This window comes from Podarcis gaigeae (assembly GCF_964106915.1).
Source record: "Podarcis gaigeae genome assembly, chromosome: 9".
NCBI classification, from domain to species: Eukaryota; Metazoa; Chordata; class Lepidosauria; order Squamata; family Lacertidae; genus Podarcis; species Podarcis gaigeae.
In genome coordinates, this window is record NC_139685.1 from 14,133,032 (window position 1) to 14,160,525 (window position 27,494).

At 44.7% G+C, this 27,494-nt stretch overlaps 1 protein-coding gene across 2 annotated transcripts in view; it reads right to left on the reverse strand.

Moving 5' to 3' along the window:
* Positions 1-284: 284 nt before the first annotated feature.
* Positions 285-27,494, reverse strand: part of CCKAR (cholecystokinin A receptor) — a 31,117-nt gene continuing 3,907 nt past the window's right edge. The window contains exons 2-5 of one of the 2 annotated variants that reach the window (XM_083755039.1): positions 23,548-23,793; positions 9,677-9,938; positions 5,439-5,566; positions 285-928 (exon numbers count right to left, since the gene is read on the reverse strand). In XM_083755039.1, coding sequence (XP_083611165.1) covers positions 402-928; positions 5,439-5,566; positions 9,677-9,938; positions 23,548-23,793 — 1,163 coding nt within the window. In that variant the 3' untranslated portion in view covers positions 285-401. The remainder of the gene's footprint in view (positions 929-5,438; positions 5,567-9,676; positions 9,939-23,547; positions 23,794-27,494) is intronic. The other variant, XM_083755040.1, reaches the window with a different exon arrangement.

Genomic DNA, 27,494 nt, shown 5'->3' on the forward strand with positions numbered 1-27,494 from the left:
GGGGGCAAATAGGTGGTTTAGTGTTTGGCCTCAAACCCAGCTTCTGCCTTGTCTTCTGTTTCTTGGGAATTTTATCAATCATTTCTGACAAGGCAGGTCCCCACTGACAGCCATTCTTTTTGGCCTGAGAGTTGTTTTATGGCGGTGCCCATGACAGTTTCTCAGCCTCTCCAATGTGCCCCATGGGCTATCGTCACTGACCTTTTCTACCTGAGGTAACCTCTATCTATTTTTGAGACCCAAAGCCGAAAAGTGTTGCCGACTGATGGGAGACCTTTCGCAAATTATTTTTCTCCTACACTTTACTGAAGCATGTTCGTACAAAGGCATGGCAGATGGTTTAAACACAAGTCAAGACCACAGAAGGAGATAAAATAACCGATTCCCCGCCTTGGGCACGTTCAGGGAGGAGCAGATGCATTCATGTGGGTGTAAGAATACCTGGAAAGCGTCGCTCCTGTGGTTCTGCCTTCCTCCTCCTCTGCCATCTCTGCTCTGGCCACTGGAAGCTTTTGCTTGGCGCAGCAGGTAAACGTCGCCAGAAAACCCATGCGGAAGCGTTTGTTCATGAAGCAGTAGATAATGGGATTCACACAAGCGGAGGTGTAAGAGAGCAAGTGTATGAAGGAGATGGGGGCTCCTGTGAGAAGCAGTTGCGCCGACATCTTGTCGAACGCACGCCAAGCGTTGACGCTGAAGACCGGCGTCCAGCAAACGAAAAACAAGATCACTATCACTATCAGCATTCGGATGACCAGCTTCTTGGCCATCAAGTTAGCGGTGGAGCAATTGCTTCGAGGCCGGTCAATTTTGGAGAGGCTCCTATTGGACGGAAACTGTTGAAGGGGCATCTTTTTCTTCTTCTTGCTTTTCTGCAGATAGCACCCATCGCTATCTTCGAATTTGCTGCTGGTGCTGGTTTTCCTTTCTGTACGGGACGAGCAAATGCGATCACGTTATCAAGAGCACACAACGTGCGAGGGCACAAAAGCAGCCGCACGGCTGGAAAAAGATACACTTCAAAATGTGCAAATAAATATCTTTTGAAGGCCTGTGTGTGAGATCAGGTGTGTGTGAGTGTAGGGGGGGGGGGATGTTTTTCAACTTCTGAAAGCCAATGCACACACTTTGGGCCACTGAAGTTAGAGGCGTGCTTCAGTCTTTGCATCTAGAAAGGGTTGTGTAAGAGTGAGAATTGCCCACCTTCGTATGGCAGGCCCCAGCCTTCTGGTGTGCTGTCTAAGCCATATCTGGACTGAGGTAATTTCCTCTGTGACTTGATATGGACCAGCGCTATATGGATGGTGCTATATTTATTTATACCCCACTTTTTCCCCTGACGGGGACTCAGGGTGATTCAGAAACAGTGTGGCAGTTGGAACATCTGAGGACGGGGTGTGTGTGGTGCACGGGAACTTAATATACAGGGGGCAACCATTTTGCACACGTCCAATTGACACATGACCATTGAAATGTTTGGACTCAGAAGAGGGCAGAATAGGGGACGGAATGGGAGTGGAATAGGGGGCAGAATGATGGCAGGGTGGGGCAGGGTGTAACAGGCTTATGCACACTTTGTTGGCGCCAGGAACAGAGCCCCACATATAATGGTCACCACCTGTATACCTTTTCTCCTTCCTGGTAATTATTACCTATTGATCATATCTTAAACAACCTGAAGGAGCATCTCCACCCCCATCGTTCAGCCTGGACACTGAGGTCCAGCTCCAAGGGCCTTCTGGCAGTTCCCTCACTGCGAGAAGTGAGGTTACAGGGAACCAGGCAGAGGGCCTTCTTGGTAGTGGTGCCTGCCCCATGGAACGCCCTCCCATCAAATGTCAAGGAAATAAACAACTATCCAACTTTTAGAAGACATCTGTATTCTAAAGTCAACCTTGTATCAGAAAATTTTTAATGTCCAATGTTTTACAATTTTTAATGGGCTGTAAGCCGCCCAGGAGGGACGCAGGTGGCGCTGTGGGTAAAACCTCAGCGCCTAGGACTTGCCGATCGTATGGTCAGCGGTTCGAATCCCTGCGGCGGGGTGAGCTCCCGTCGTTCGGTCCCAGCTCCTGCCCACCTAGCAGTTCGAAAGCACCCCTAAGTGCAACTAGATAAATAGGGACCGCTTTATAGCGGGAAGGTAAACGGCGTTTCCGTGTGCTGCGCTGGTGCTGGTTCGCCAGAGCAGCTTCGTCACGCTTGCCACATGACCCGGAAGTGTCTTCAGACAGCGCTGCCCCCCGGCCTCTTAAGTGAGACTGGCCCGTACGGGCAGGGGTACCTTTACCTTTAAGCCGCCCAGAGTGGCTGGGGAAACCCAGCCAGATGGGTGGGGTATAAAATTATTATTATTATTATTATTATTATTATTATTATTATTATTACTACTACTACTACTATTACTACTATTTAAGTTGCCTCAATAGCTTAATGTTTAGTTGGTTAGTTGTTAGGGTAGAACTATTCGAAACCAAATAATCAATCAATCAATCAATCAATCAATCAATCAATAATTCAGACAAAGTGAGCTGAAAAGTCTTCAAAGTACATACAATATTGTTACAGGTTGCCTCAATCTCTGCCCGAGCAGTGCATGAGTTTCCAGGGATCTTGTGTTTCCTTCAGAGAATTATGGCACAATGGAGGTCTTCGTGAAATATGATTTATTTGCACATATTTACAACCTGAATCTTTCAGTGGAGGGCATGCGTAACACCTCAAGACTGTCTCTTGTCGTTTCTCTTCAGCAAGCTTGGGTCTGGAGCAACAGCTCCCTGGTCTCTGGGTACAGCCTCTTCTCCTTCTCCTTCTCCCCCTAAATCCTTGCCAAAAAGAACTCCCCTTTCCTGTTAACATTGCCCACTGTAACCCTGGCAACTTCACCCTCTCTGTTCTGCAGAGTCTTCTGTCTTGCCATGGCTCCCACTGTTGGACTAATGACTGGCCATTTCAAGCCTTTGTCCGCTAATGGTTTTTCCCTAGCAAGCCATGTCAAGCTGGCACAGCTTGTTATCCTAAACTCAATCCAGCAATGTTTGCCCCAATTTTAGCCTGTAACCTTTATTAATTCTAACTTTTGCTAATTTCAGGAATTATGGGTGCCCGGACACATATTTATTTTGATCTCAGGGTATTGCCTGGTAGGCTCGTGCTATTTTGGTGCAATTAATGGCATAATAGCAGTTGATCATTCGCTGAAAGTGCCTTTTTTTGTACAAAATGTTCTGTTAACAGAGGCCTCCATCAGGATTAATTGCATAATGACACCATATAGCCTCAGAAAAAACACGCTCAATGATTATAGTACACTACTAGGCCCATTGACCAGCTGGCACCGTTGGACCTGATGTCAGTGCAATTTTGAGCTACCTAGACTCATTTAGCTTACTAGTAAATATTTCTTTCTTCAAAAGGCCTGTTTTGTAATAGACTACGTTAAAAACAAGGCACTTTCCCCTCTGCTCAATTGAAAATCTTTTTTTCCAGAGCCTCTGGGATTCTGGTGAGATTAGTTAGTCAGGAGACAATTTCACCTGAAGCTGGAGAGACGTGGTTCTTGTGAAGCTTTGATATCACAAGTTATCGAATAGCTCTGATTAGAGTAGAACTGAGTCCCAACACGGCACTTTTTATTTTTATTTTTTAGTAGAAGCAGTGGCAAATAATCATTTTAGTTTTCGAAACTGGAAATGTCAATCTCTTGGAGATACACAGAGTCAACTGAGTGATCTCAATCTCTTTGGGTGGGACCAGATGCTATGAACAACAACAACAACAACAACATAATACTGTGGTACCTCGGGTTAAGAACTTAATTCGTTCCGGAGGTCTGCTCTTAACCTGAAACTGTTCTTAACCTGAAGCACCACTTTAGCTAATGGGGCCTCCTGCTGCCGCTGCGCTGCCTGAGCACGATTTCTGTTCTTATCCTGAAGCAAAGTTCTTAACCTGAAGCACTAGGTCTGGGATAGCGAAGTGTGTAACTTGAAGTGTATGTAACCTGAAGCGTATGTAACCCGAGGTACCATTGTAATAATAAACACAGGTGTCAGCCCTGTATTTCCATGGTTTTAGCCAGGATTGATGTTAGGGGGCAGGCTTTATGTCAGTGCAGGGCAGAACCTCAGCTAGTTACATATTTTTGCTTATTTTTATTGATTTTTATTGACTGGGGGGGCAACTGTCCCCTTCTACCCCCCCGGCTACGCCCATGTGTGTGTATTTCTCTTATTTATTACATTAACGTGTGGGTGCTATTGATTCTAAAGGTGGAGAAATCAGTAGACCGGCAGAATTTCTTAACCCTTCCCTACCTGCTGACCCCCCCCCCCCCCCGTATGAGCTCTGCAGACGTTTCTAAGTGACTTCTCCCACCGGCCAATCCAGCTATCACAGGCATAGGCAAACTCGACCCTCCAGATATTTTGGGACCACAACTCCCATAATCCATGACCACTGGTCCTGTTACCTAGGGATGATGGGAGCTGTAGTCCCAAAACATCTGGAGGACCGAGTTTGCCTATGCCTGAACTAGAGGGATCCTAAAACTGGAAGGAGCCTTGGCTGAGGGGGAAATACGCTGAAGAGGACAGGAGGGCATGGGAGAGTTTAGGCACCTCCCCAGAAATAGATCATTTAATGTAAGTGCCCCTCCCCGGATGCATCCTCATTATTCCTGAGGTAAACTAGGATAACTCTGGTCTCTGTTATTAGGATGCTTTGAAACATAATACCTTACAACAATTACTTATAATTGTTGCCTCTGGTTTTCCAGATGGGAATACTATTTGTGTATGGATTGTAGATTTATTGTAAAGAGGCAGGAGAGTGTTGTTGCCGGGAGATCCCTGCCTGAAGTCTGGAAAGCTGCTGTCAATCAATGTCAACAATATCAGGCTTTCAGAATGCAGAGTTAAACTAAATTATCAAATCATCAATTCTAGCACACAAGGGGAGGGGGCAACAAAACAATATAATTTGGCATCTGAACAATTGGCATTATTAATTGTATTATAATTTGGAATTGTGACAATTGGGTTATTGTAATTGAAAACTAATAAAAATTATTACACAAACAATACTAGGCTAGATGGAGCAATGGGCTAACTTGGTACAAGGCAGTTTTCTATGTAACATTTTTATGGTTAGTTCTATATTGCTTGTCTTGGAATACCGTTGTATCTATTCTTGTTAAAAGTGAATGAAAATACCAAAGGGGAAGGAACGCAATTGTACACATACACAAATACACACATTCACACACACACACTCGGAATAATTAATGCTTTTTTAAAATCCTGGCTTTATGATTTGTAACTCAGACATTTGCAAGACTGCTCTGTTGCAAATGTTTTTTACCAGGGGAAAAAATGTCGGCTCATCACATTTTCACATCTGAGTGAAAGAAGGCGAATGGGACTGGTCATGAAGATTACCTCGTGAATACTTCCTCTGACTGACATCAAATTTGATCCCTTGGTAGAGCTCCAAGGAGATTAAGCCATACGCAATGATCATTATGATCCCTGGGATAAGGAAAAGGATGAGGAGCTGGAAGATGTACCTGCAGAAACAGGAAGAGAGGCTTAGACCAGCAGAGAAAAAGTTAAAATATTCTCTACCATCTTCTTTCTCATCTCTGGAATGGGCTAAAGCTGACTCTGGGTGCACTGCCTCCTCTCGTTTTAAAACTGAGTGTAATTATGATAGCTCACAGTTGAAAAGGATGTAATGTTAGTAGTATGACTTGTCAGAGTTCACAAAAGATATCCCACAGTATTTGTTCTGAAAAATGGAAAGGTTTACGGGGGGTTTCCACCCCTTTTAGTTGCTCAGCTCACTTTGCAGATCAGTAATTCCTTATAATATTGTTAAGTCGTGGGTGAACATATCAGACGACACAGTGATTCTTCAAACAGCTCTTGTTTATTCACAGGCCATAACAGAACTGAACTGAAGGGTTCAGCCAGCCTGCTTATATAGAGCTCCAGTACAACGTAACTGTAACAACTTTCTGTAACTATCCAATCAATGAATGTCACTTTTGATCCCTTATTTGCATATGTGGACCTAAACTATCTACAGTATCCCCCTGCTGGCACAGGGTGAGAACTTCAGTACATAACAAATTTAATAATAATTTTTTACTTATACCCCGCCCAACTGGCTGGGTTTCCCCTGCCACTCTGGGCGGCTCCCAACAGAATATTAAAAATATGATAAAGCATCAAACATTAAAAACTTCCCCAAACTCAGTGACGCAGGAGACAAGTGATAGTTTTGTAAAAAAAAAGTAGAATGGTCCTACATTCGCTCCCTCTCCCCCTCAGACAGTTTGCATCTTGGTTGTGGCACTGAAAATGAAACTTGTCAGATGCCCTGAGTACTAATTTATGTTTGAAAATAGGTGTAGGCTAATCGCTGTTCATGCATGGCAATTGGGTAGAAACGGCTGCGAGGCCTGGCTTCAGACAAGGTGGGACAACATTTAAGGAAGCAAAGCCTACTCAAATTGAAGGAATGGGTTTCCCAAACCCAAAACTGACTATGCAGGCAGTTTGAAACGGGCACCAAAATCCCTATTTTTCCTTAGCTAAAATCCATGAACTTGAGCTCTGAGTCAATGTATAAACAAAAACCCGGCTGTATAAACAAGTGCTCAGAGCCCTCACCTTTATCAGTTTGTGACGGAAATTTCTCATTTCTTTGGACTTGCTGTGGACTGACCACGCAGGTGCCTTTCTGCTGTTCCGGAGAGCAGAAATAAAGAACTCTTTCTCTGAACTAACCCTTGGTGTCATTTGACTTCCTTCCTCCTGTCCGGGAGCAATGCAGACTCAATAAGGCTACAAAATGAGTCCTGGATCCCACTCCAAGGTTCCATGATCCTAGGAAGTCCAGGTACATAGGGGTTGACATATGTAGGCTTCCCTACATGAGACATCTCTGTAACTTCATGGATGTTTGGGGTAAGGGATAAAGGGTGTAGAAGTAGAGCCCACAGCCACTTTCTGCTCATATTGCCCCTTTTAAGTGAGTTGAAAAAATACGCGCTCCACTCCTTGAATGCTCAAGCCACAATGTTATTCCTTAAAGGAGAACTACCTGAAAATGATTTACAGATTGTATCTAAATGATTTACAGATTGTATTTTAAACCCAGAGTCCTTTTTGTTGGGGATAATTCAGACGGAAATTCCCAGGTGTCAAAAAAGGTTATTTGTGTATGCTACTCCTGCAGCCCATGTTTTGTTAACCCAAAAATGGAAAACGAGCGAGGTCGCAACCAAAGAAGAATGGCAGCTCAAGTTGACAGAATATGCACAACTCACAGACTTAACATATAGAGTAAGAGAACAAGAAGAACGTGCGTTCTTCTTGGAAGAAGATTGGAAAATGTTTATTGAATATATGGAGGAAAATTGTGTTTATATGAAAACATGGGCAGCATGAAGATAAATTCAACAGTGTGAATTAGTTTTGATGGATGTAATGATGGAATGCTGACTGGTTTAGTTTATATACAGTAAAATATGCAGGGATTTATGTTTTGCAAAATGAACCATGGACAGAGAAGAAGGGAAGTCATTGATATTTTAAGGTTGTTTGAATTAATGTAAAACAGAAAATCTAATAAAAAATGTAAAACAGATACTCTAATCAAAAATTATGGTGGTGGTGGGGGAGAGAATGCTCAAGCCACAATGAATTGGTTTGCCTTTGAGTTGTCACTATTCTCTGTCTTTCCTGAAACAAATGAGCACAGCTGCCTCTGTGGAATTTATTATCACTGATTGTCTGAATTCTGCAAATCCCGAAGTGAACAGAGAAGGGCTGTAGCAGCAATTACACATGACTGGCTTGTTTTTCAGCACTGTGTCTCATAATCAGGACACCGTTTGGAGAGTCTGTGTGATGAAACTCCTGCCCCCTCCAGGCCTTTGAAACGTGCTCTGAATTTTGCATCGCTCCATGGGAACTTGAGGCAGCGCCCCCATTAATAGGTGCAAAACAACTATGGGCATGAGATCCACACCCCCAATTAACTCCTTTAAGAGGTGATGTGGAAGGGGACCGCCATGCAATTTACCATCTACCTCCATCCTCACCCACAGCCCTTGCACAGCCACTTATCTGCCACAGAAGGTCTGTGCACATCTCCTATACATGCTTCTGGGGGCCTGCTCCTTCACAGAGCTGCGCATGAAGGCAACCTGCGGCCAGACCATTAGTCTGCCCACTTGGTCCAGGGGAGGAGAAGATCAGTTAGGAGGGATGTAATGGCTGGTATGTTGCAGTGTGCATGCGCCAGCCCAGGGGGAAGAGGCAGGGAGGGAGAAGAGCTCTGTTGACCCCTGTATGGGTTCTCTCCTACATGTGCAACTTTTGAGACCTGGGCTGGATGGTGTTTATAGTAAACTGCCTGGAATCCACTGGAGGAAGGTTTGAAAATATTTGAAATAATAAAATGCCCCAGATAGTGGAATTAATTTAACATGGCCAATGGTTAGTGGAAGTTGGTTGTTGGCCTCCACCTGTCTCACAAGACAATGGAGTGTGCCTGTGGGGGGAAGCAAACCACTGGAGCTCGTAACTGCTGCCTCCCATGTTGTTTCTGCTGTATTAGCAGCACTGAAGTGACCTCTCCAGTGTGGTGTAGTGGTTAAGAGCGGTGGACTCGTAATCTGGTGAACCGGGTTCGCTTCCCCGCTCCTCCGCATGCAGCTGCTGGGTGACCTCAGGCTAGTCACACTTCTCTGAAGTCTCTCAGCCTCATTCACCTCACAGAGTGTTTGTTGTGGGGGAGGAAGGGAAAGGAGAATGTTAGCCGCTTTGAGACTCCTTTGGGTAGTGATAAAGCGGGATATCAAATCCAAACTTTTCTTCTCTCTGGACAGCAAGCCTGGGCAGTGCATAGGGAGGTCCTAGGCTGCCCAGATGGCAAGACCCCCCCCCACTAGGCCTCGCTGGTGAAATATAGAAAGCAGAGCAATACATTTGGCACCAACTTGGCTGTTGGAGTTGCCGGAAGGAGGCGTACAAGATGCTATCTTGGGGACTCCACTCTGGATTTGTGTAGGGTTTAATCCTGAGCCTTTTCTTCTCCTGAAGATGTCCCGCAAGGCAGCGGGCAAACTGGCCGATGCAATCACCATGTTTATAATAGTATGCAGCAAACCCTTCAACGTTGCACTTATTTTGCCCCGCTGACAGGCTGAAGGACTGGCTGTCCATAATTTGGCATATTAAATTGTACCAACAATAATGCCATCTAATACTATCTCCCAAGAAATGCCATATTCCTATCTATCATCTATCTATCTATCTATCTATCTATCTATCTATCTATCTATCTATCTCTATCTATCATCTATCTATCTATCTATCTATCTATCTATCATCTATCTATCTATCTATCTATCTATCTATCTATCTATCATCTAGCTATCATCTATCATCTATCTATCTATCTATCTATCTATCTATCTATCTATCTATCATCTATCATCTATCTATCTGTCTATCTATCTATCTATCATCTATCATCATCTATCATCTATCTATCATCTATCTATCTATCATCTATCTATCTATCTATCTATCTATCTATCTATCTATCATCTATCTATCATCTATCTATCTATCTATGGATATATATTTAAATCTGTTCTTACCAAGATTGCTCTACTACTGGGTATGGCCAGTCCAGGCGACACATGTTCGCTGTGCTGTTGTCGATTCTTTCCACCGGTATCAGCTTGCTGTAAATTGGATACGGCGTCATGATGGCAAAGGACAGGCCCCAGGTTGCAGCGATCACCTTCAAAGCGTGAGATTTTGTCTGCCAAACCCGAGACTGCAATGGCTTGCAAATAGCACCATATCTCTCCAGGGATATTGCAACCAGGCTGAAGGTCGAAACGCTGACTGAGACACCTAAGTGCATGAGGAAGGGGAAGGAAAAGGAGAGTAGAGAGAGTAAATGGTTGTTTCTTGTTTCTTTTGGCAAGCGGTGGGAATCAGACCAGTAATAACCAGCAGCATAGCAATAACCTATCTGCCAGCAGCCAGTAGGACCATTCAATCTCCAGGCCTCTATGGCTGGACTCAGCGGTTCCCAAGAGACCTGGCTTCTGTGGATGATGTTCCATTTGGATCAATAAAAGCCAACCTGCCCTATTATGGGGCATTTCAGATATATGAGGATTTTTAAAAACAATAAAAAGTATTGATTGATCAGTTATTTGAAATATTGCTACTGTCTGTTACCTGTAATCATTTACAAGTTATACTGAAACAGCGTGTTGGGGCATTTCCCAGCCAATTGAGTTTTCATTTCTTACTGCAACAGAGTTCTTTTTACAGAAATTTTTCCTGCATCTTTTACTTCCTTACAGCAGCAGCAGCAGTAGCATTCCAGCTATCTCTTAGTGAAATTCCCATAAAGAGTCTTTATTATTAACAAAACTTAACAAAACTTTACACCTGGTCATTAATAAAGAAAAACAACAAAGAAATATAATCATTTTCTCTTTTTAGCCATCCAGCCAGAGACCTAATGTTTATTCATTCACATACTCATTTAAACTGACCCCAACTTAGTTGATCGCATGCCCTGATAAGGACACCTGTTGCTGGGGAAGTTTTCCGTTGCCTAGCAACTTGCTCAAGGCCATTTACAAGTTTCTTCTAGAATATTCCAACGTCTTCTATTTACAAAAGAGGTCTAAAACAATTATGTGTGGTGCAGAGAAAACGGATAGGGAGATGCTTTTCACCATCTCTCTTAATACCAGAGGTCACCCAGAGAAATTCAAAACAGACAAAAGAAATCAGACAAAAGAGAACATTCACAAAATGCATCTCCTCTAAACTTTTCAAATAATACCACCTCAGAGGATTAACTGTGGCCAACATTACAGAGCACAAAAGCAGATAGATCACTGTTTGCCTTGATTAGAAAACTCCATACAGACCCAATAATTAAATGTGGAACTGAAGGCCACTTCTTTCTATTTAACAACTCGGTTTCAGAATTACAAAACGCTACTTATCTTCCTATATGAGTTTGGCCTTACAAAGCAAATATAACAAATTTTTTTCTGTGCAAAGTAAACACGCAATTCTACCCCGACGACACTGTTCTGCTGCCCTCTAATAGTTTTCCAACGGCTGCGAAAAAGTTATGGGGCGGTACTGCATATCGGAGAACTTCTAAATGTCAACTTTGCTGAAACTAAACTGGGTAACTGCTCCATTTACAATGAGAAGTTGCCATTTGATGTGCAGGTTACTGAACAAGTTGTGCGGCAAGCGAATTGTGGTCCCCCCACCCCCCTTTCTAGATAGAGGATAAATAATGCTCAAGACCCAGCTGTAGGTGAAAACAGAGAAGTTTTTATTGCCTATATGCTGAAGTAAGCAGGGTTGGCATGGTATTGGGTCAGGAGCCATAAACACATAAGACTTCTGATCTGAAGCCTGATACAGCAACCTGGCATACCTGCTGCAGAATCCCAGTGTATAAAAACTCCGTGTGGCGAACACTGAGATTGGCATCCTTCCAGTAACCTGAGGTGAGAGGTGTCCATCTCAGCACATCCTGAGCACCCCTTAGGATGGTCCCCCTTATTTTTATTTTAATCATTTTATAACACAAATAAAAAACCCAGACAGAAAAGACAAACAATACAAACAAATTCTTGTCATATCCTTTCTAAACATTGTTAAGTTGGCTTCCCCAAGTCCCACCTATCTGATTTTCATTTTACTTCATCTTTAGCAGTTTACATATATCATAATTTCTAACCATCTTTTTTTTTAATCATACTTAAAATAACTGCACATTTTATCACTTACAAATAATACTATTTTAAAATATCCTATCTTCTACTTCTAAGCCTACAGCCTATATCTACTTCCAAAGCTATTCCAAGGTTTAAATATTAACATATTTTTTCAAATATTCCTTAAACCTCTTCCAGTCTTCTTCCACCGTCTCTTCTCTCTGGTCTCGGAGTCTCTCGGTCAGTTTGGCAAGTTCCATATAGTCCATCATCTTCATCTGCCATTCTTCAATAGTTGGTAAATCTTGTTTCTTCCAATTCTTCGTTAACAATTTTCTCGCAGCTGATGTGGCATACAGAAAAAAGTAACATCCTTTTTGGGGATTTCACCCCCCACTATACCAAGTAAAAAGGCTTCTGTTTTTTTAGTAGGTGCCTCTTATTTTTAAATCCTACCCAGGGTTTCAGCGAAGAGTCCTTCCCAGTCTTACCTGAATATGGCAGGTACTGTTTGCCTCAGACGCTGTGGCGCTGTGATCTAAACCACTGAGCCTCTTGGGCTTGCCGATCGGAAGGTCAGCAGTTTGAATCCCCTCAACGGAGTGAGCTCCCGTCACTCTGGCCCAGCTTCTGCCAATATGAAAGCACACCAGTGCAAGTAGATAAATAGGTACCACTGTGGCAGAAAGGTAAACGGCATTTCCGTGCACTCTAGTTTCCATCATGGTGTCCTGTTGCGCCAGAAGTGGTTTAGTCATGCTGACCACATGACCCGGAAAACTGTCTGTGGACAAACACCGGTTCCCTCAGTCTGAAAGTGAGATGAGCACCGCAACCCCATAGTCGCCTTTGACTGGACATCACCGCCTAGGGGTCCTTTACCTTTTTACAATTGCAGTGCTCTACCACTGAGCTATGCCCCTTCGCCAACAATATAATATTCATTTTATCAAAGCCACCAATGCAGGATTGGGTAGTAGGATTGGGGAACCGGATCAAGCAAAAGAAGCAGATCCAGAAGTGGCCAACCCTTCACGGGCCATCTTGACTCATGGATGGTTAGGCCAGATTCAGTTCTATTTACCTGAAAAGCTATAGGATGGTTATAGATCTGCCTCAAAAGGAGGAGGGCAGAACCCTACTGCATCCCCGACCCCCTTCAAGCACTGTGTGGCACGACGTACTTCAGTGTATAATATAAGCTGAATTAAAGAAATAAACATATAGAGAAACTGTGGGTCTAGCCAATGCAGACAGCTGGACCGTTATTTATCTGCAGCCCAGTTGGGAGAAATATATTATGGGCAGACTGGTAAAATTTGTGGTGGCTGCTCAGAAACCGAGAACACAGTTTGTTGAAACCAATGTAGCAAATAGCAGAGATGCCCATCTGTATAGCATTTGCCATTTAGACCTTTTTAATAATACATTTGGAACTAGTAACTCGTTTCTGTAGTTTTATGAGTATCTAATTAATTAAGGAAGGATAATTTCTTGTTCCTGATTCTCGGAACGGATAACCCTTTGACACTCTGCACATTAACACTCAGGAAATGGCCTTCAACATGAAACAAACTTTTCCATTTCATTTATAGGAAAGGAGTCAATATAGTTCTGACAGCTGGCCTGATTTAAAACCGTAACTCTTGACGCGTGGCTGTATAATTCAGCTACAATCTGTATCTAACAGAGCAGAAAATTAGATTATCGGTCAAAGATGCAACCTTGCACTCTTCCCTGTTGCTCCAGGTCTGCAGTGAGGAAGGTCACTTATGCTGAACTCAATGCATTTCTTCAGAAGGCCCAGTGGTTTGCAAAATAGTGTCGGGGGAAACACTCTGCCAGGGAGCATCTATGGGCCCTCTTCTTGCATTACTCCTGTGAAACAGGTCCATGCATTGCATAGCCACCTCTCCTCCTCCTCCTCCTCCTCCTCCTCCTCCTCCTCCTCCTCCTCCTCCTCTTCTTCTTCTTCTTCTGTGATCCCTCATAGCCAAATAAGATTGTCTTCCATGACATGGTCTTAACAGTGAATCCGTAAGTGACCGTGGAGGCCAATTCTGGATCCACACATCCATCCACAGTGGGGACATAGGTTTCCAGGCGGGAGTTGATCATGGTGAGGGTTTGCCAAGCGTGCCTTCCTCTTAGTTCGTTCTTCCCTTTCGTCCTGAATTTGAGCATCTTCAAAGTCCACGACACCTTTGGTAAAGGCTGTTCTCTGATTGGAGCGCTCGCAGGCCAGTGTTTCCCAGTTGGTGGTGTTTATACTACTTTTTTAAAAAAAGATTTGCCTTGGGAGAGTCTTTAGACCTCTTTTGTTGACTACCAGCATTGCACTTTCCATTTTCAAGTTCAGAATAGAGCAGTTGCTTTGGAAAATGATAATCAGGCATCCGCACAACATGACCAGTCCAACGAAGTTGATGTTAAAGAATCACTGCTTTGACACTGGCAATCTTTGCTTCTTCCAGAACACTGGCATTAGTTTGCCTGTCTTCCCAAGTGATGTGTCAAATTTATCAGAGACACTGTTAATGGAATCTTTCGAGGAGCTGGAGATGGCATTTTTAAGTGGTCCATGTTTCACAAGCATACAGGAAGATTGGCAGTACAATAGCTTTGTAAACAAGCATTTTGGTTTCCCTATGAATGTCCCGGTCCTCAAACGCTGTGCACTTCAGTTGAGAGAAAGCTGCACTTGCAGAGCTCAGGCGATGCTGGACTTTTACCTGCATAGGCATCACCAGGGAAGTGATGTGATGTTGCGGACAGATAAATAATATAAAGAGTAATCTTTTTTAGGTAGCTGGTGTCTGTTTTGCTTTCTACCTCAAGAGATGGAAAGGATCCCAATGATCGCCTAGTCCAGGCATGGCCAAACTCGGCGGTCCAGCTGTTTTGGGACTACAATTCCCATCATCCCTGACAATTGGTCCTGTTAGCTAGGGATGATGGGAGTTGTAGTCCCAAAACAGCTGGACCACCGAATTTGGCCTTGCCTGATGTAGTCCAAGGCCCTGCAATGCTCAATGGAAAATAAGTCCACTCATCTTTTATCTGGTGGGCGGCATTGTGGCCAGTCAGCCGAGCCTCAACAGTTTTCCAATGTGGGTGTGGAGGTACGCTGCCTCCCCCCACATCACGACCGGCTGCTCATCTGTGCTGGCTACAGCCCCAGCCAACCTGCTGCCAGGGTGAGTGTGGCCGCAGGCAATTTAATCGTGACACGGCAGGCCGGCACCCTCTTCTTGCCTCTTTGTCGGACCACCCAACACACCCAGCCTCTTGTCATGCTTTGCTCTGATATGACCTTGCTATGGACAATTGTCAGCTGCCATATTGTTGGGGCCGGGTAGGAATTTCTCCACTTGGCAAATTGGCACCGGCCATTTGGTTTCCGCCTACCTAGCAGCAATCGTCACAACTTTTGTGAGGTTAGGCATTGGGTAAGCCTTTGTTTGGTTGGAGGGGAGGTTGTTGCTTTCGCCTTCCCCTCCTCAGTAAGGGGATCCTGTTAAAGGGATCCAGGGGGTGGAATGTATTCGAATTCCAGACATGGGCTAGGGCCATGTCACAGCCCTTATGGGCACCCCTCGGGGTGCCACTATCCTCTGTAAGTCATAGGGCACCCTCTATTGGTGGTTTATCCTTCCATGGACTCACTGTGGACAGGCAGGAGTCAAGATATAGCCTGGCTTCACCCCAATGCCTAAGCCAAACCGCTCACATCTGTAACCAATAAAGTTGTGGCCTATTTGAACCCATAAACCAAAATACTCTGTGTCAGTGTGTTTTATTGTTCTCCTGGGAACTTTGTGGCTCGGGTGCCTTGGCACGCAACTTAGGGGGCTCCCACAGCCAGGTGGGTCTCAAGGTACAGTGGATGCTCAGGTTGCGAACGTGATCCGTGCGGGATGCACATTCGCAACCTGCAGTGTTTGCAACCCGCAGCAGCGCGTCTGTGATTTGGCACTTCTGCGCATGCGCAAGCGTGATTTAGCGCTTCTGCACATGTGCGACCCCCGAAACCCAGAAGTAACCTGTTCTGGTCCGTAACCCAAAAAAACGCAACCTGAAGCGTCTTTAACCCAAGGTATGACTGTACAGTGGTACCTTGGGTTAAGTACTTAATTTGTTCCGGAGGTCCGTTCTTAACCTGAAACTGTTCTTAACCTGAGGTACCACTTTAGCTAATGGGACCTCCCACTGCCGGTGCGTGATTTCTGTTAGATAGATAGATAGATAGATAGATAGATAGACAGATAGATTCTTTATTGTCATTACACAAGTGCAACATTGCACAAGTGCAACGAAATTGGATGCCATCCCTTAAAAACAACAAAAGCAACACAACAACAACAACCAAACAAACCACATTCCAGCCACACCCACACCCACACCCATCAAACTCCCAGGTCACACTATCGAGTTACTGCATTTAAGAAGGCCACAGCTCTTGGATAGAAACTATTTTTCAGTCTATTTGTCCTTGACTTGATGTTTCTGTATCTCCTGCCAGAAGGCAGTAGTACAAACAGACTGTGTCCCGGGTGAGATGCATCCTGCAGGATATTATTTGCTTTCCTAAGACAACGGGAACCGTACAGTTCTTCCAAAGATGGGAGGGGATGACCAATAATCCTTTGGGCTGTGGTTATGACCTTCTGGAGCACCTTCCTCTTCCTAGCTGTACAGCTGGAGAACCAGGCACAAATACAGTATGTGAGAATGCTCTCTATGGAGCCTCGGTAGAAGGACACCAGCAGTCTCTCACTCAGATTGTTCTTCTTTAAAAGTCTGAGGAAATAAATTCTCTGCTGGGCCTTCTTCACCAGAGCAGTGGTATTTGCGCTCCAAGTCATGCCCTGATCGATAGTCACTCCCAAAAACCTGAATTCCGCCACCCTCTCCACCCGTTCCCCGTTGATATACAAGGGCTGAATGTCCGCCTTTTTTTTCCTGTAATCCACCACCAATTCCTTGGTCTTAGTCGTATTAAGAGCCAGATTGTTCTCTCCACACCAAGCACAAAGCCGCTCCACCTCGTCCCGATAGGCGGACTCATCCCCTCCTGAAATGAGCCCCACCACCGTAGTGTCATCAGCAAACTTGATGATTTTGTTGCTGGAATAAATGGCTGTACAATCATACGTATAGAGAGTATAGAGCAGGGGACTCAACACACAACCCTGTGGTGAGCCGGTGTTAAGGCTAAGGGCTGTGGACATATGTGACCCTACTCTAACCCTCTGAGAACGTTCTGACAAAAAGTCCAAAACCCAGAGACAGGTGGAGTTGGAGAGTCCAATCGCCTCTAGCTTGGACACCAGTCTATGGGGGAGGATAGTGTTAAAAGCAGAGCTAAAATCCACAAACAGCAGCCTCACATAACTCCCCGGCTGCTCCAGATGGAACAGAGCAGCATGGAGAGTGGTAGTGATAGCGTCTTCCGTGGATCTATTTGCCCTGTATGCAAACTGGTAGTTGTCAAAAGTTGATGGAAGACAGGAAATAATGTGACGGCGCACCAGTTTCTCGAAACACTTCATGATGATTGGAGTCAGTGCAACTGGTCTGTAGTCGTTCAGACTACTGATTGTGGATTTTTTAGGCAGAGGAACAATAGTTGACGACTTCAGGCAGGGTGGGACAATAGACTGGTGTAAGGACTTGTTGAAGATCTTAGTAAAGACCCTCGCCAGCTGATCCGCACAGCCCTTCAACACCTTTCCCGTGATGCCATCAGGTCCAGCAGCCTTCCTCGGATTCACCATCCTCAATACCTGTCTCACCTCATGCTCCTCTACAGTGAATGAGGGGCCCCTATGGGCTGGTGGCTGTAATACCGGCGTCTCAGGTGGCTCCTTCTCGAAGCGAGCAAAGAAGAAGTTAAGCTCCTCCGCCAGCAAAGGGTCACCGTCGACAGCACCAAGGTTAGGTTTGTAGTTGGTAATATGCTGAATCCCCTGCCACATCTGTCTTGTGTTGTTACTCCTTAAATTATCCTCAATCCTCTGCCTATAGACCAGTTTTGCCCGTCGAATACCCCTCTTCAAGTTTGCTCTTGCCACACTGTAAAGCTGCACCTCGCCCGACCTAAAAGCCCTGTTCCTTTCCCGCAACAGGCACTGGACCTCTCTATTCATCCAGGGTTTCTGATTGGGGTAAAACCGGATGGATTTATTTACTGTGACAGTGTCTGTGCAGTGATTGATATAGCACAGAACTGCCGCCGTGTGCTCCTCCAGGTCTGAACGATCAAAAATGTCCCAATTGGTTCTCTCAAAACAGTCCTGCAGCTGATGGATGGCACCTTCAGGCCAGATTTTAACAGTCCTTGATATTGTGGGAGCCCGTTTCCTGAGTGGGATATATGCTGGTACCAGGAACAGAGACATATGGTCGGACTGGCCCAAATGTGGCAGCTGTAAAGCCCTATAGCCGTGATTTACATTCGAATAAACTTTGTCCAGTGTCTTGTCCCCTCTTGTGGGACATTTCACATGCTGATAGAGCGTTGGGAGCACTTTTTTAAGTTCAACATGATTAAAGTCTCCCACAATGATGTGCACAGCTTCAGGATGCTTGTCTTGCTGGCTGCTGATAAGGCTCTGCAGGCATCCCAGCGCCAAGTTGGCATTGGCATCTGGTGGCACGTACACACCAGTTAGCATAACAGCTGTAAACTCCCTAGGGAGATAGGCTGGTCTACATTTAACAGCCACATATTCCAAATCCGGTGAACAGTAACTGCCAACGGTCTTAGAATTATTGGACCTGAGGTTCTCATCCTGAGGTAAAGTTCTTAACTCAAGGTACTATTTCTGGGTTAGTGGAGTTTGTAACCTGAAGCGTATGTAACCAGAGGTACCACTGTATCTCCACATAACTGAGAGGGCGCCCGGGAAAATACCCAATAGCCTCCTATGGCTATGCATTTTAAGTAATAGTGGCAACCGGTCTTTTAAGGGAGATGGTCTACTGTTATAGATTTTCCTCTCCTGGTAAGCTTCCAAGAACACAAGCTGTTTTGACTTGAAGATGACCGTTCCCCACATCAAATGGGGGCGCCTTTTGTGCGGTTGCGCACAACCCCCCCATCTAATGCGGCTCCCGCCATTACAGCCTGAATACGCCCCCCCCCCCGGTGGGACACCTGGAGGTAGCCGCCTACCTCTGCCAGTTACGCAATCCCAGCTGAAGGGGGTGTTGCCAGGAGAGAGCTGGCCAGGTAAGGGGAGGGATCAACCAGCTCATACAATAGTGGGTGGAGGTTGCCTGGGAGTTCCAGTCAGCTCCAGAGCTTCTCCCACCCTGCCCTCCCTCAATTAAGCCTTCTTTTGCAGGTTAACCTCTTCTCCATAGGTACGCGTGCGCTGCTACGTTATGGTCGCTGTTGAAGGGCCAGAAAGGGATTTTCCTGCATTGGCAGGTTTTGCCTCTCCCGTAGCAATACATCACAACTTTGGTGGTTTCAGGCCTTGGGTGGAATCCTTTAGTCTATCTTCCCTAAATGGGGGGGGGGGGCATGAAGCGGTGACCCTCCCCGTGGCGGCGATCCCAGGGTTCCCCGTTAAAGGGGTTGTTTTGAGGGGAGGCATTGGCCATACGCCGTTAGTTTGCCATTGCTCTCCCCCACGATGGTGGCGAAATGGGGGGCAGGCTCTCTGCTTGAACAGACGTTCTCCAGAGCCAGGCCAATCCCCACATCATAGCTATCAACTTTCAGATTTGAAAATAAGGGATCAGCAGCCTCACGTGTCCCAGGGACAGTCTGTGGGATATCTAACAATCTGGGATAGCAGCGGGAAATGGCGCTGGAATAAGGGAATTTCCCACCAAAAAAGGGAAGGTTGACAGCTATGCCCCACATATTCTGGATAACCCTGATGTCCCCCAGATCCCCAGCTGGGGACTGGGAGGGATAAACGCCCAATGCCTAAGCCAAGGTCTCCCTACATCTGAAGTTTTAATAAAGTTGTGGCCAAATTTTAATCCCATAACACATTGTCTTGAGTCATTATTTCACGCGGGTGTCGCCCAGGGTCGGGGGGGTCTCCGCCTGTCGGTGCAAAAACATCTCCTACTTATTCCGCAACACTGATAAACGAGCAAAAGCATGGCTCTTGATTTTAACGTTGCAATACCTGTGGTTTTTTTTTTAAAAAAAACGCAATTTCACTAATGTAAAGGTTTGGGTGCCAAATGTAAAACTTATCTGAGAAAAGGCATCCTATATCTTAAGACATAAAATGTATCTGTAATAAGCAAAGAGTTGAAGTCAAAAATATACTGTGTGTGACTATAGCTTTTAGCAAGTTAAGGTATCTCTTATATAATAAATCCACAAAGGGCTATATATTGATACTGTTGTAAATGTCATGGTGATGTATTCCCCTGAAATGTCTTTATGGCGGTAATTACCAAGAAAAAGGGCAAGCTTCCATCCCTCAGATTTTATATCGGCAATTAACTCTAACTTGTTGACTGCCATTTTTTTATGTTTCACTGTTTTATTGATCGTCTAATCAAAAGTGTTTCCCAGTTTCTTAAAAATGAACTTTGTCTCTTATTTTTATTATAGGTTCTTATTTTTGGGGGGGGGGGGGGGGTTGCAGAGGTTTTTTGGACGTAAGTTGCCCAAGACAACAGATTCTCTTATCTGAGGAACAATTTCTTTTGACTTCACAATCCTTCACCTTCTTACTCAGAAATAAATCCCACTGAGTTCATCAGGCTTTCTCTCAGGTAAATGTATATAATATTGCAGCTTGAGACAATATTTTCCCCTATGCTAACAACTGAAAACCAAAACAATTAGCAATTCTACTAGAGAAAGACACCCATGTCCTGTTTCTCATTACATGCTTGTGTTTATGAATAAGAATAAAAATTGAGTTAATCCTTTTCGACAGTCCTAGAAATGGGTCTACTCTTGAGTCGAAGTTAGTTGAATTACATCCATTATTCCTACACACATAGGATATAGTTCTCTACCAAGAAAGAGGGACGACAGCACAATCCTAACCCTGTCTACTCAGAAGTAAATCCTGTTGAATCGAATGGGGCTTACTTCCAAGTAAGTGGGGTTAGGTTTATAGCCCTACTTACTCAGCTGTGATCCTTAGCATATTTAGTTAGAAGTTATGTAGCAATATAAAAGTCGATTTTGTTCATTTAAGGCAAAACTGGAGGAGAAAATGAACCACTTGTTAGGTTTGCTTGAGACTTAAGTCTGGAATAATAGAATCATAAAATTGCAGAGTTGGAAGACACCCTGAGGGCATCTAGTCTAACCCCCCGCAAAGCAGTCTGTTGACTTTGGTTAGTAATTGAGAAAATTGCAGAATCCGTTCTACTTGGGCTGAACACCGTTTGTGGCTACTATTTCTAACTAAGCAATTTCCCAAATCTGCAACGCTTTTCAGTCAGCCTTGATTGTTGGCAGGCAGGTATCAAAGCAAATTATATCCCTTAAGGCTCATTTGTCTCTCAAGCACCTAGCGGGATGCCCACCCAGTGTTTATTTGTTACATTTGTATTGTGCCTTTCCTCCAAGGAGCTACGAATACCATCGCAGCCTTGGCACAACTCTGAGAGTTGGGCTAGAGGGAGAGAGAGAATAAGTGACTTGCTTTCACCCCTTCCCCTCCAGCCACTGCACCAGACTGCCTCTGCTCTAGACATTTGTGCCAGTTGTACCACAAACCAGGCACAGGGCCTTCTTGGTAGTGGCACACGCCCTCCCATCAGATGTCAAGGAAAAAGACAACTATCTGACTTTTAGAAGACATCTGAAGGCAGCCCTGTTTAGGGAAGTTTCTAATGTTTGATGTTTTATTGTGTTTTTCATATTCTGTTGGGACCTGCCCAGAGTGGCTGGGGTAAGGTAAAGGGAGTCCTAACCATTAGGTCCGGTCGTGACCGACTCTGGGGTTGCGGCGCTCATCTTGCTTTATTGGCCAAGGGAGCCAGCGTACAGCTTCCGGGTCATGTGGCCAGCAGGACTAAGCTGCCTCTGGCGAACCAGAGCAGCACACGGAAACGCCATTTACCTTCCTGCCGGAGTGGTACCTATTTATCTACTTGCACTTTGACGTGCCTTCGAACTGCTAGGTTGGAAGGAGCAGGGACCGAGCAACGGGAGCTCACCCCATGGCGGGGATTCGAACCACCGACCTTCTGATCAGCAAGTCCTAGGCTCTGTGGTTTAACCCACAGCGCCACCTGTATCCCTGGGGTATAAATAAATAAATATTATTATTATTCACATTTCACTGCTGTGCTATGTATCCCAGGAGTGTAAAAACACCCTTACAGCACCACATCCCAGGAGCCCAAAGCAAGACTGGTACCCCCACCCCCACCCCCCAACTGTCCAGAGGAGGCATGATTCAAAAACTAAGAATTGTGTCTTGGTGGGTAAGGCTAAAAACTTCTCTAGCCCAATATTCTGTCACTGTTATGGTTTTTCACCGACATTTTGGGTACGTAATAATTCCAGCTCTTAAAAACAAACATACAAAGTACCATTGGACCAATGGTGCCTTGGCCATTCTTGAACCTCTCGCTCAAAGTAGAACTGATGGGTCACGAAAGAAAAAAATTTAATTAGAACCTTTGCTGAAAAAGCAGAGGTAAATGAAAATATGGTTTTATATGATAGGTGGAGACGGGGTTCTCGTCTCCTGGGCAGCCCAGGACCTCCACGCTCACTGCCCTGGCTTAGACCCCACAGAGGTTACTTTGGTGTTGCTAACACAGCAAAAACAACACAGGAGGCAGCAGTTACGAGTTAGCGGTCTCTGCAGCCACAGCAGGCGCTGTGATTCTCCAGTGGTTTGGCTTTACTCGCAGAGACTCACTCCATTGTGTCTTGGGACAGGCAGATGCCAACAATCACAGCTAACAGTGGCCCCTGGGGAGCATGAAGGCAATGCCCCTCCCCACAACCTAATCTCTCATATGTAAAAAAAAGGAAAAGGTAAAGGACCCCTGGACGGTGAAGTGCAATCAAAGGCGATTGTGGGGTTGCGGCACTCATCTCGCTTTCAGGCCAAGGGAGCCGGCATTTGTCCACAGACAGTTTTCCAGGTCATGTGGCCAGCGTGATTAAAACCACTTCTGGTACAACAGAACACTGACGGAAACCAGAGTGCACAGAAACGCCGTTTACCTTCCCACTGCAGTGGTCCCTATTTATCTACTTGCACTGGTGTGCTTTCGAACTGCTAGGTTGGCAGGAGCTAGGACAGAGCAACGGGAGCTCACCACATCACAGGTATTCAAACCGCCGACCTTCTGATCGGCAAGCCAAAGAGGCTCCGTGGTTTAGACCACAGTGGCGGTTGCACACACTGGGCATAGTCAGGATTTTTGTTAGGGGGGCAGACTTTTTGTTGGGGGGGACAAAACCTCAGTTATCTATGTATTTTTTATCGATTTTCATTGATTGGGGGGGGGCAGCTGCCTTTGCTACATCCATGCACCAATGGTCAAAGTGTGAAACTTTATTGAGAATAAATGGGTGGGTGAGGAATAGGGAGCAGGCAACAGGTCTGAAATGAACCAGAAATCCATGGCTCTAAAACTGGACTGATCCCAGCCTAGGCAGCCACAATATAGTATTTCTAGTCTGTTGAATAGCTGTGAGGGTGGTCAACTTCCCAGTGGTTTGGAAGATGTGGTCTCTGAAAGCGGAGATTTTGAAAACGTCTTGGCATATGCAGCCGAAATGTGGATGTTCATCGACTCACCCATGAAGTAGCTGGTAAGTTTGCAGAAAGCAATGCCGAAAATGAAATCTTCCAGGAGGTTGGGAATGAGTGTGAAGGGCATGCAGAAGAAGCACAGCATGAGGTCGCTGATGGCCAACGACAGCAGGAATATGTTGGTCACCGTTCTCATCCTCTTGTTCCGGATCAGCACCACGATCACCAGCGTGTTGCCCAAGACACTGAGCAGAAATATCAGAGAATAGAGAAGAATCCGAATTGCATGGTCTAAAGCAAAAAGCAAAAAACACACTGTCGTCATAATTGGAAGAGGCTGCGCAGCCACACTAAGTTGTACAAAATTTATTTTCTGTCTGCATTTTACAGATAGTCACTCAACTGACAGATTTTCCTATCCCTCCATTGAGCTTGGAGATTAAGGCCCCTTTGTTGTTCTTGTTGTTGTTGTTATCTGCCCTAAAAATTTAAAGCAGTCTTTTAAAAAAAATATTTATTTGGTTTTTCAACTTAAAATTTTACAATCACATATCCAATGTACAACATAAAAACAAGATTCTAAGGAATCTCCTGGACTTCCATCCTCCCCTTTGTGGGTCCTATTATTAATGAATTTCTCCAGCGTTTTTTATGATAATCTAAACTCTTTATCTCTTCCATTATGTCCAGAATTGAACCTTAAACTGCAAGTGATATTCCATTCCCACTAATGATTTTAACTGTTTACAATGGTCTTTAGGATAAGTTATAAATTTTCCCCATTCCTTATTAAAATTTCTGACTCTTCCAGTCATTTTAGCCAAGTTAATGGACTACGTAGAAATGGCTAAAATGACATTTAAAGCAGTCTTATGCCACTTTGAACAGTCCCGGCTTCCCCCGAAGAACCCTGGGAAATGTAGTTCTGTGAGGGGAGCAGGGGGGGTCTCCTAACTACCCTCAGCACTCTTAAGAGACTACATTTCCCAAGATTCTTTGGGGGAAGCCCTGGAATGATGTTGCTTTCAATGCACAGTGCAGATGGGGCCGTAAGATGGACTGGGATTCTGTACCCTTCCTAGTGCAGGAAAGAGGTTATTTCAGCAGGCAACAGCTCTCTCATCCTTCTCACGCGAAGCCTGCCGAACCCCTAGGGGTAATTTGGAGGGTTGGCATTTTTCAGACCTTGCTCTTTCTTTCTGCTGCCACTTCCCAAATGCCCTCTTCTAAACGACGTTTGCAGGCGCAAGAGCCCTGTCCTTCTTTGCAGCTGTTCACCCTAATATGCAAAGGGGTGTGTGTGTGTGTGTGTGTGTGTGTGTGTGTGTGTGTATAGTAGGCGTTTGCAAGGGACAAGTGTCAGGCAGGAGGGAGGATAGGGTGCAAGGGGTCTATGCCTCCCTTGTTGTTGTTGTTTAGTCGTGTCCGACTCTTCGTGACCCCATGGACAAGAGCACACCAGGCACTCCTGTCTTCCACTGCCTCCCGCAGTTTGGTCAAACTCATGTTAGTAGCTTTGAGAACACTGTCCCACCATCTCGTCCTCTATCTTCCCCTCAATCTTTCCCAACATCAGGGTTTTTATTTGATTTTACAAGTATAGAGTTACAACAATACAAAATACATATCCATATTTGGAGATTTCTCCGAATCTCTAGACTTCCCACCTTCCCCTCCTTGGGTCCTATTATAAACCTTTTCAACTGCATATTATTATTTCATCATCCAAATTTTATGTCTCTCCATTTTGTCCACAATATCTTCTACATTACAACTGTTATTGCAATCCTGCTAATTTTTTCAACTGCTTACAGTGGTCTCTCAAGTAAATTGTTGTTGTTGTTGTTGTTTAGTCGTTTAGTCGTGTCCGTCTCTTCGTGACCCCATGGACCAGAGCACACCAGGCACTCCTGTCTTCCACTGCCTCCTGCAGTTTGCTCAAACTCATGTTCGTAGCTTCAAGAACACTATCCAACCATCTCATCCTCTGTCGTCCCCTTCTCCTTGCACCCTCCATCTTTCCCAACATCAGGGTCTTTTCCAGGGAGTCTTCTCTTCTCATGAAGTGGCCAAAGTACTGGTGCCTCAGCTTCAGGATCTGTCCTTCCAGTGAGCACTCAGGGCTGATTTCCTTCAGAATGGATAGGTTTGATCTTCTTGCAGTCCCTGGGACTCTCAAGAGTCTCCTCCAGCACCATAATTCAAAAGCATCGATTCTTCGGTGATCAGCTTTCTTTATGGTCCAGCTCTCACTTCCATACATCACTACTGGGAAAACCATGGCTTTTACTATACGGACCTGCCTCCCTAGCAAGCCCTATCTCTGGTTGCTCTCCTCCCAGCTGGAGTCCTGAGACTGTGTTTGCCTGTTAACGCAGCGAGAGCAGGGCAGGTACATACAGGAAAGTTACAGGGTGAAAGCAACTGTACGGAGACAGTTGCTGCCTGTTGCTTCTCCCCTGAAAATACCTCCCCTGCCTCCAATTTGCACATCAGAGACGGAGATGGAGCTGGATTCCTGTATCAGCTGCCGAAGGACATGTAGTTCTGCCCTAAAATGTGAAGGAAGCTATAAATTAAAATGTGAGGCAGTGCTATACTGACTGCTGTGAAAAGGGTGGCAACCAGCCCTTCTAGATAGGCTGGTGTAAACCAGGGATCTGGTTGTGTTTGGTCTCGTTCCTTCTGCTGCGCTCTCAAGCTTAGCTCTAAGCAGCTCAGTTCTGGTCTATCCCAAACACATCTCATGCCTTTTCTCAAAGGCGTAGCATATTCAGCATCTGGTGCTTCTTACAATATAACCCTTCTAAATTATGCAGCTTGCAAATCCCTATTTTTACCCACTTAGGAATATATCAGACAACAGTCTCTGCAACTTTTAAGCTGGAATATAAATGGCTGTAACAGCCCGGAAAAAAGGAAGAAAATCTTTCACATATTAAAAAAGGAGCAACTAGACATTACTTGTTTACAAGAAACACATGTGACTAGGCTCCACAGAAAAATATTGGTAAATAAAAGGCTAGGCCAAGAATTTATATCTTCGGATTCAGTTAAGAAGAGAGGAGTGGTGATATATGCAAAGGAGAGCCTCTCACCAAAATTTCTATTTAAAGATGAACATGGAAGAATTTTGGCAATTGAAATACAGCACCAAGGAGAGAAAATTTTGATATTAGGAATTTACGCTCCAAATGAAGGGAAATCAGAATTTTACAAGAAGTTGCATGAGATTATGCTGGATTATCTGGACTATGATAACATCATCATGATGGGAGACATGAATGGGATCGTTTCAACGAACATGGATAGGTCACAAAGCCAAAAGGTTACTAAAGATGGCAGACTACCAAAGACCTTTTTCGAAATGACAGACAACATGGACTGGATTGATATATGGAGGACAAAGAACCCCTTGGGGAAAGAAGGAACATTTTTCTCTGAAGCCCAACTGACTTGGACAAGAATTGACCAAATATGGATTTCTAGAGGTCTGGCTCCTAAGGTGAAGAAAGTGGAAATCTGCCCAAAGACCTGCTCCGATCATAACGCGTTGAAAATGGACATGACATTATTACCAACCGGCTCCTTTAGATGGAAGATGAATGACAATTTGTTTAGAGATCAGGAGATTATTAAGAAGGCCAAAAAAACAATAAAGGACTATTTTGAGATAAATTTGAACACTGCTGTGGAAAAAAGAACAATCTGGGACGCAAGCAAAGCTGTGATGAGAGGGTTCTTGATACAACAGAACGCCATAAAGAAAAGACTACAAAATGAGAAAAAGGATAAGATTTTGGGGAAAATTAAAGAGTTAGAGAAGAAACTAAGAGTAAACCCGAAGTCACAGCCGATCTTGAGAGAAATTAAACTTCATCAGGCACAATATTCCAAACTGATAAATCAGGAAATAGAATGGAAGATTAAATCAATGAAACAAAAAACATTTGAATCGGCTAATAAATGTGGGAAACTGCTGGCTTGGCAGT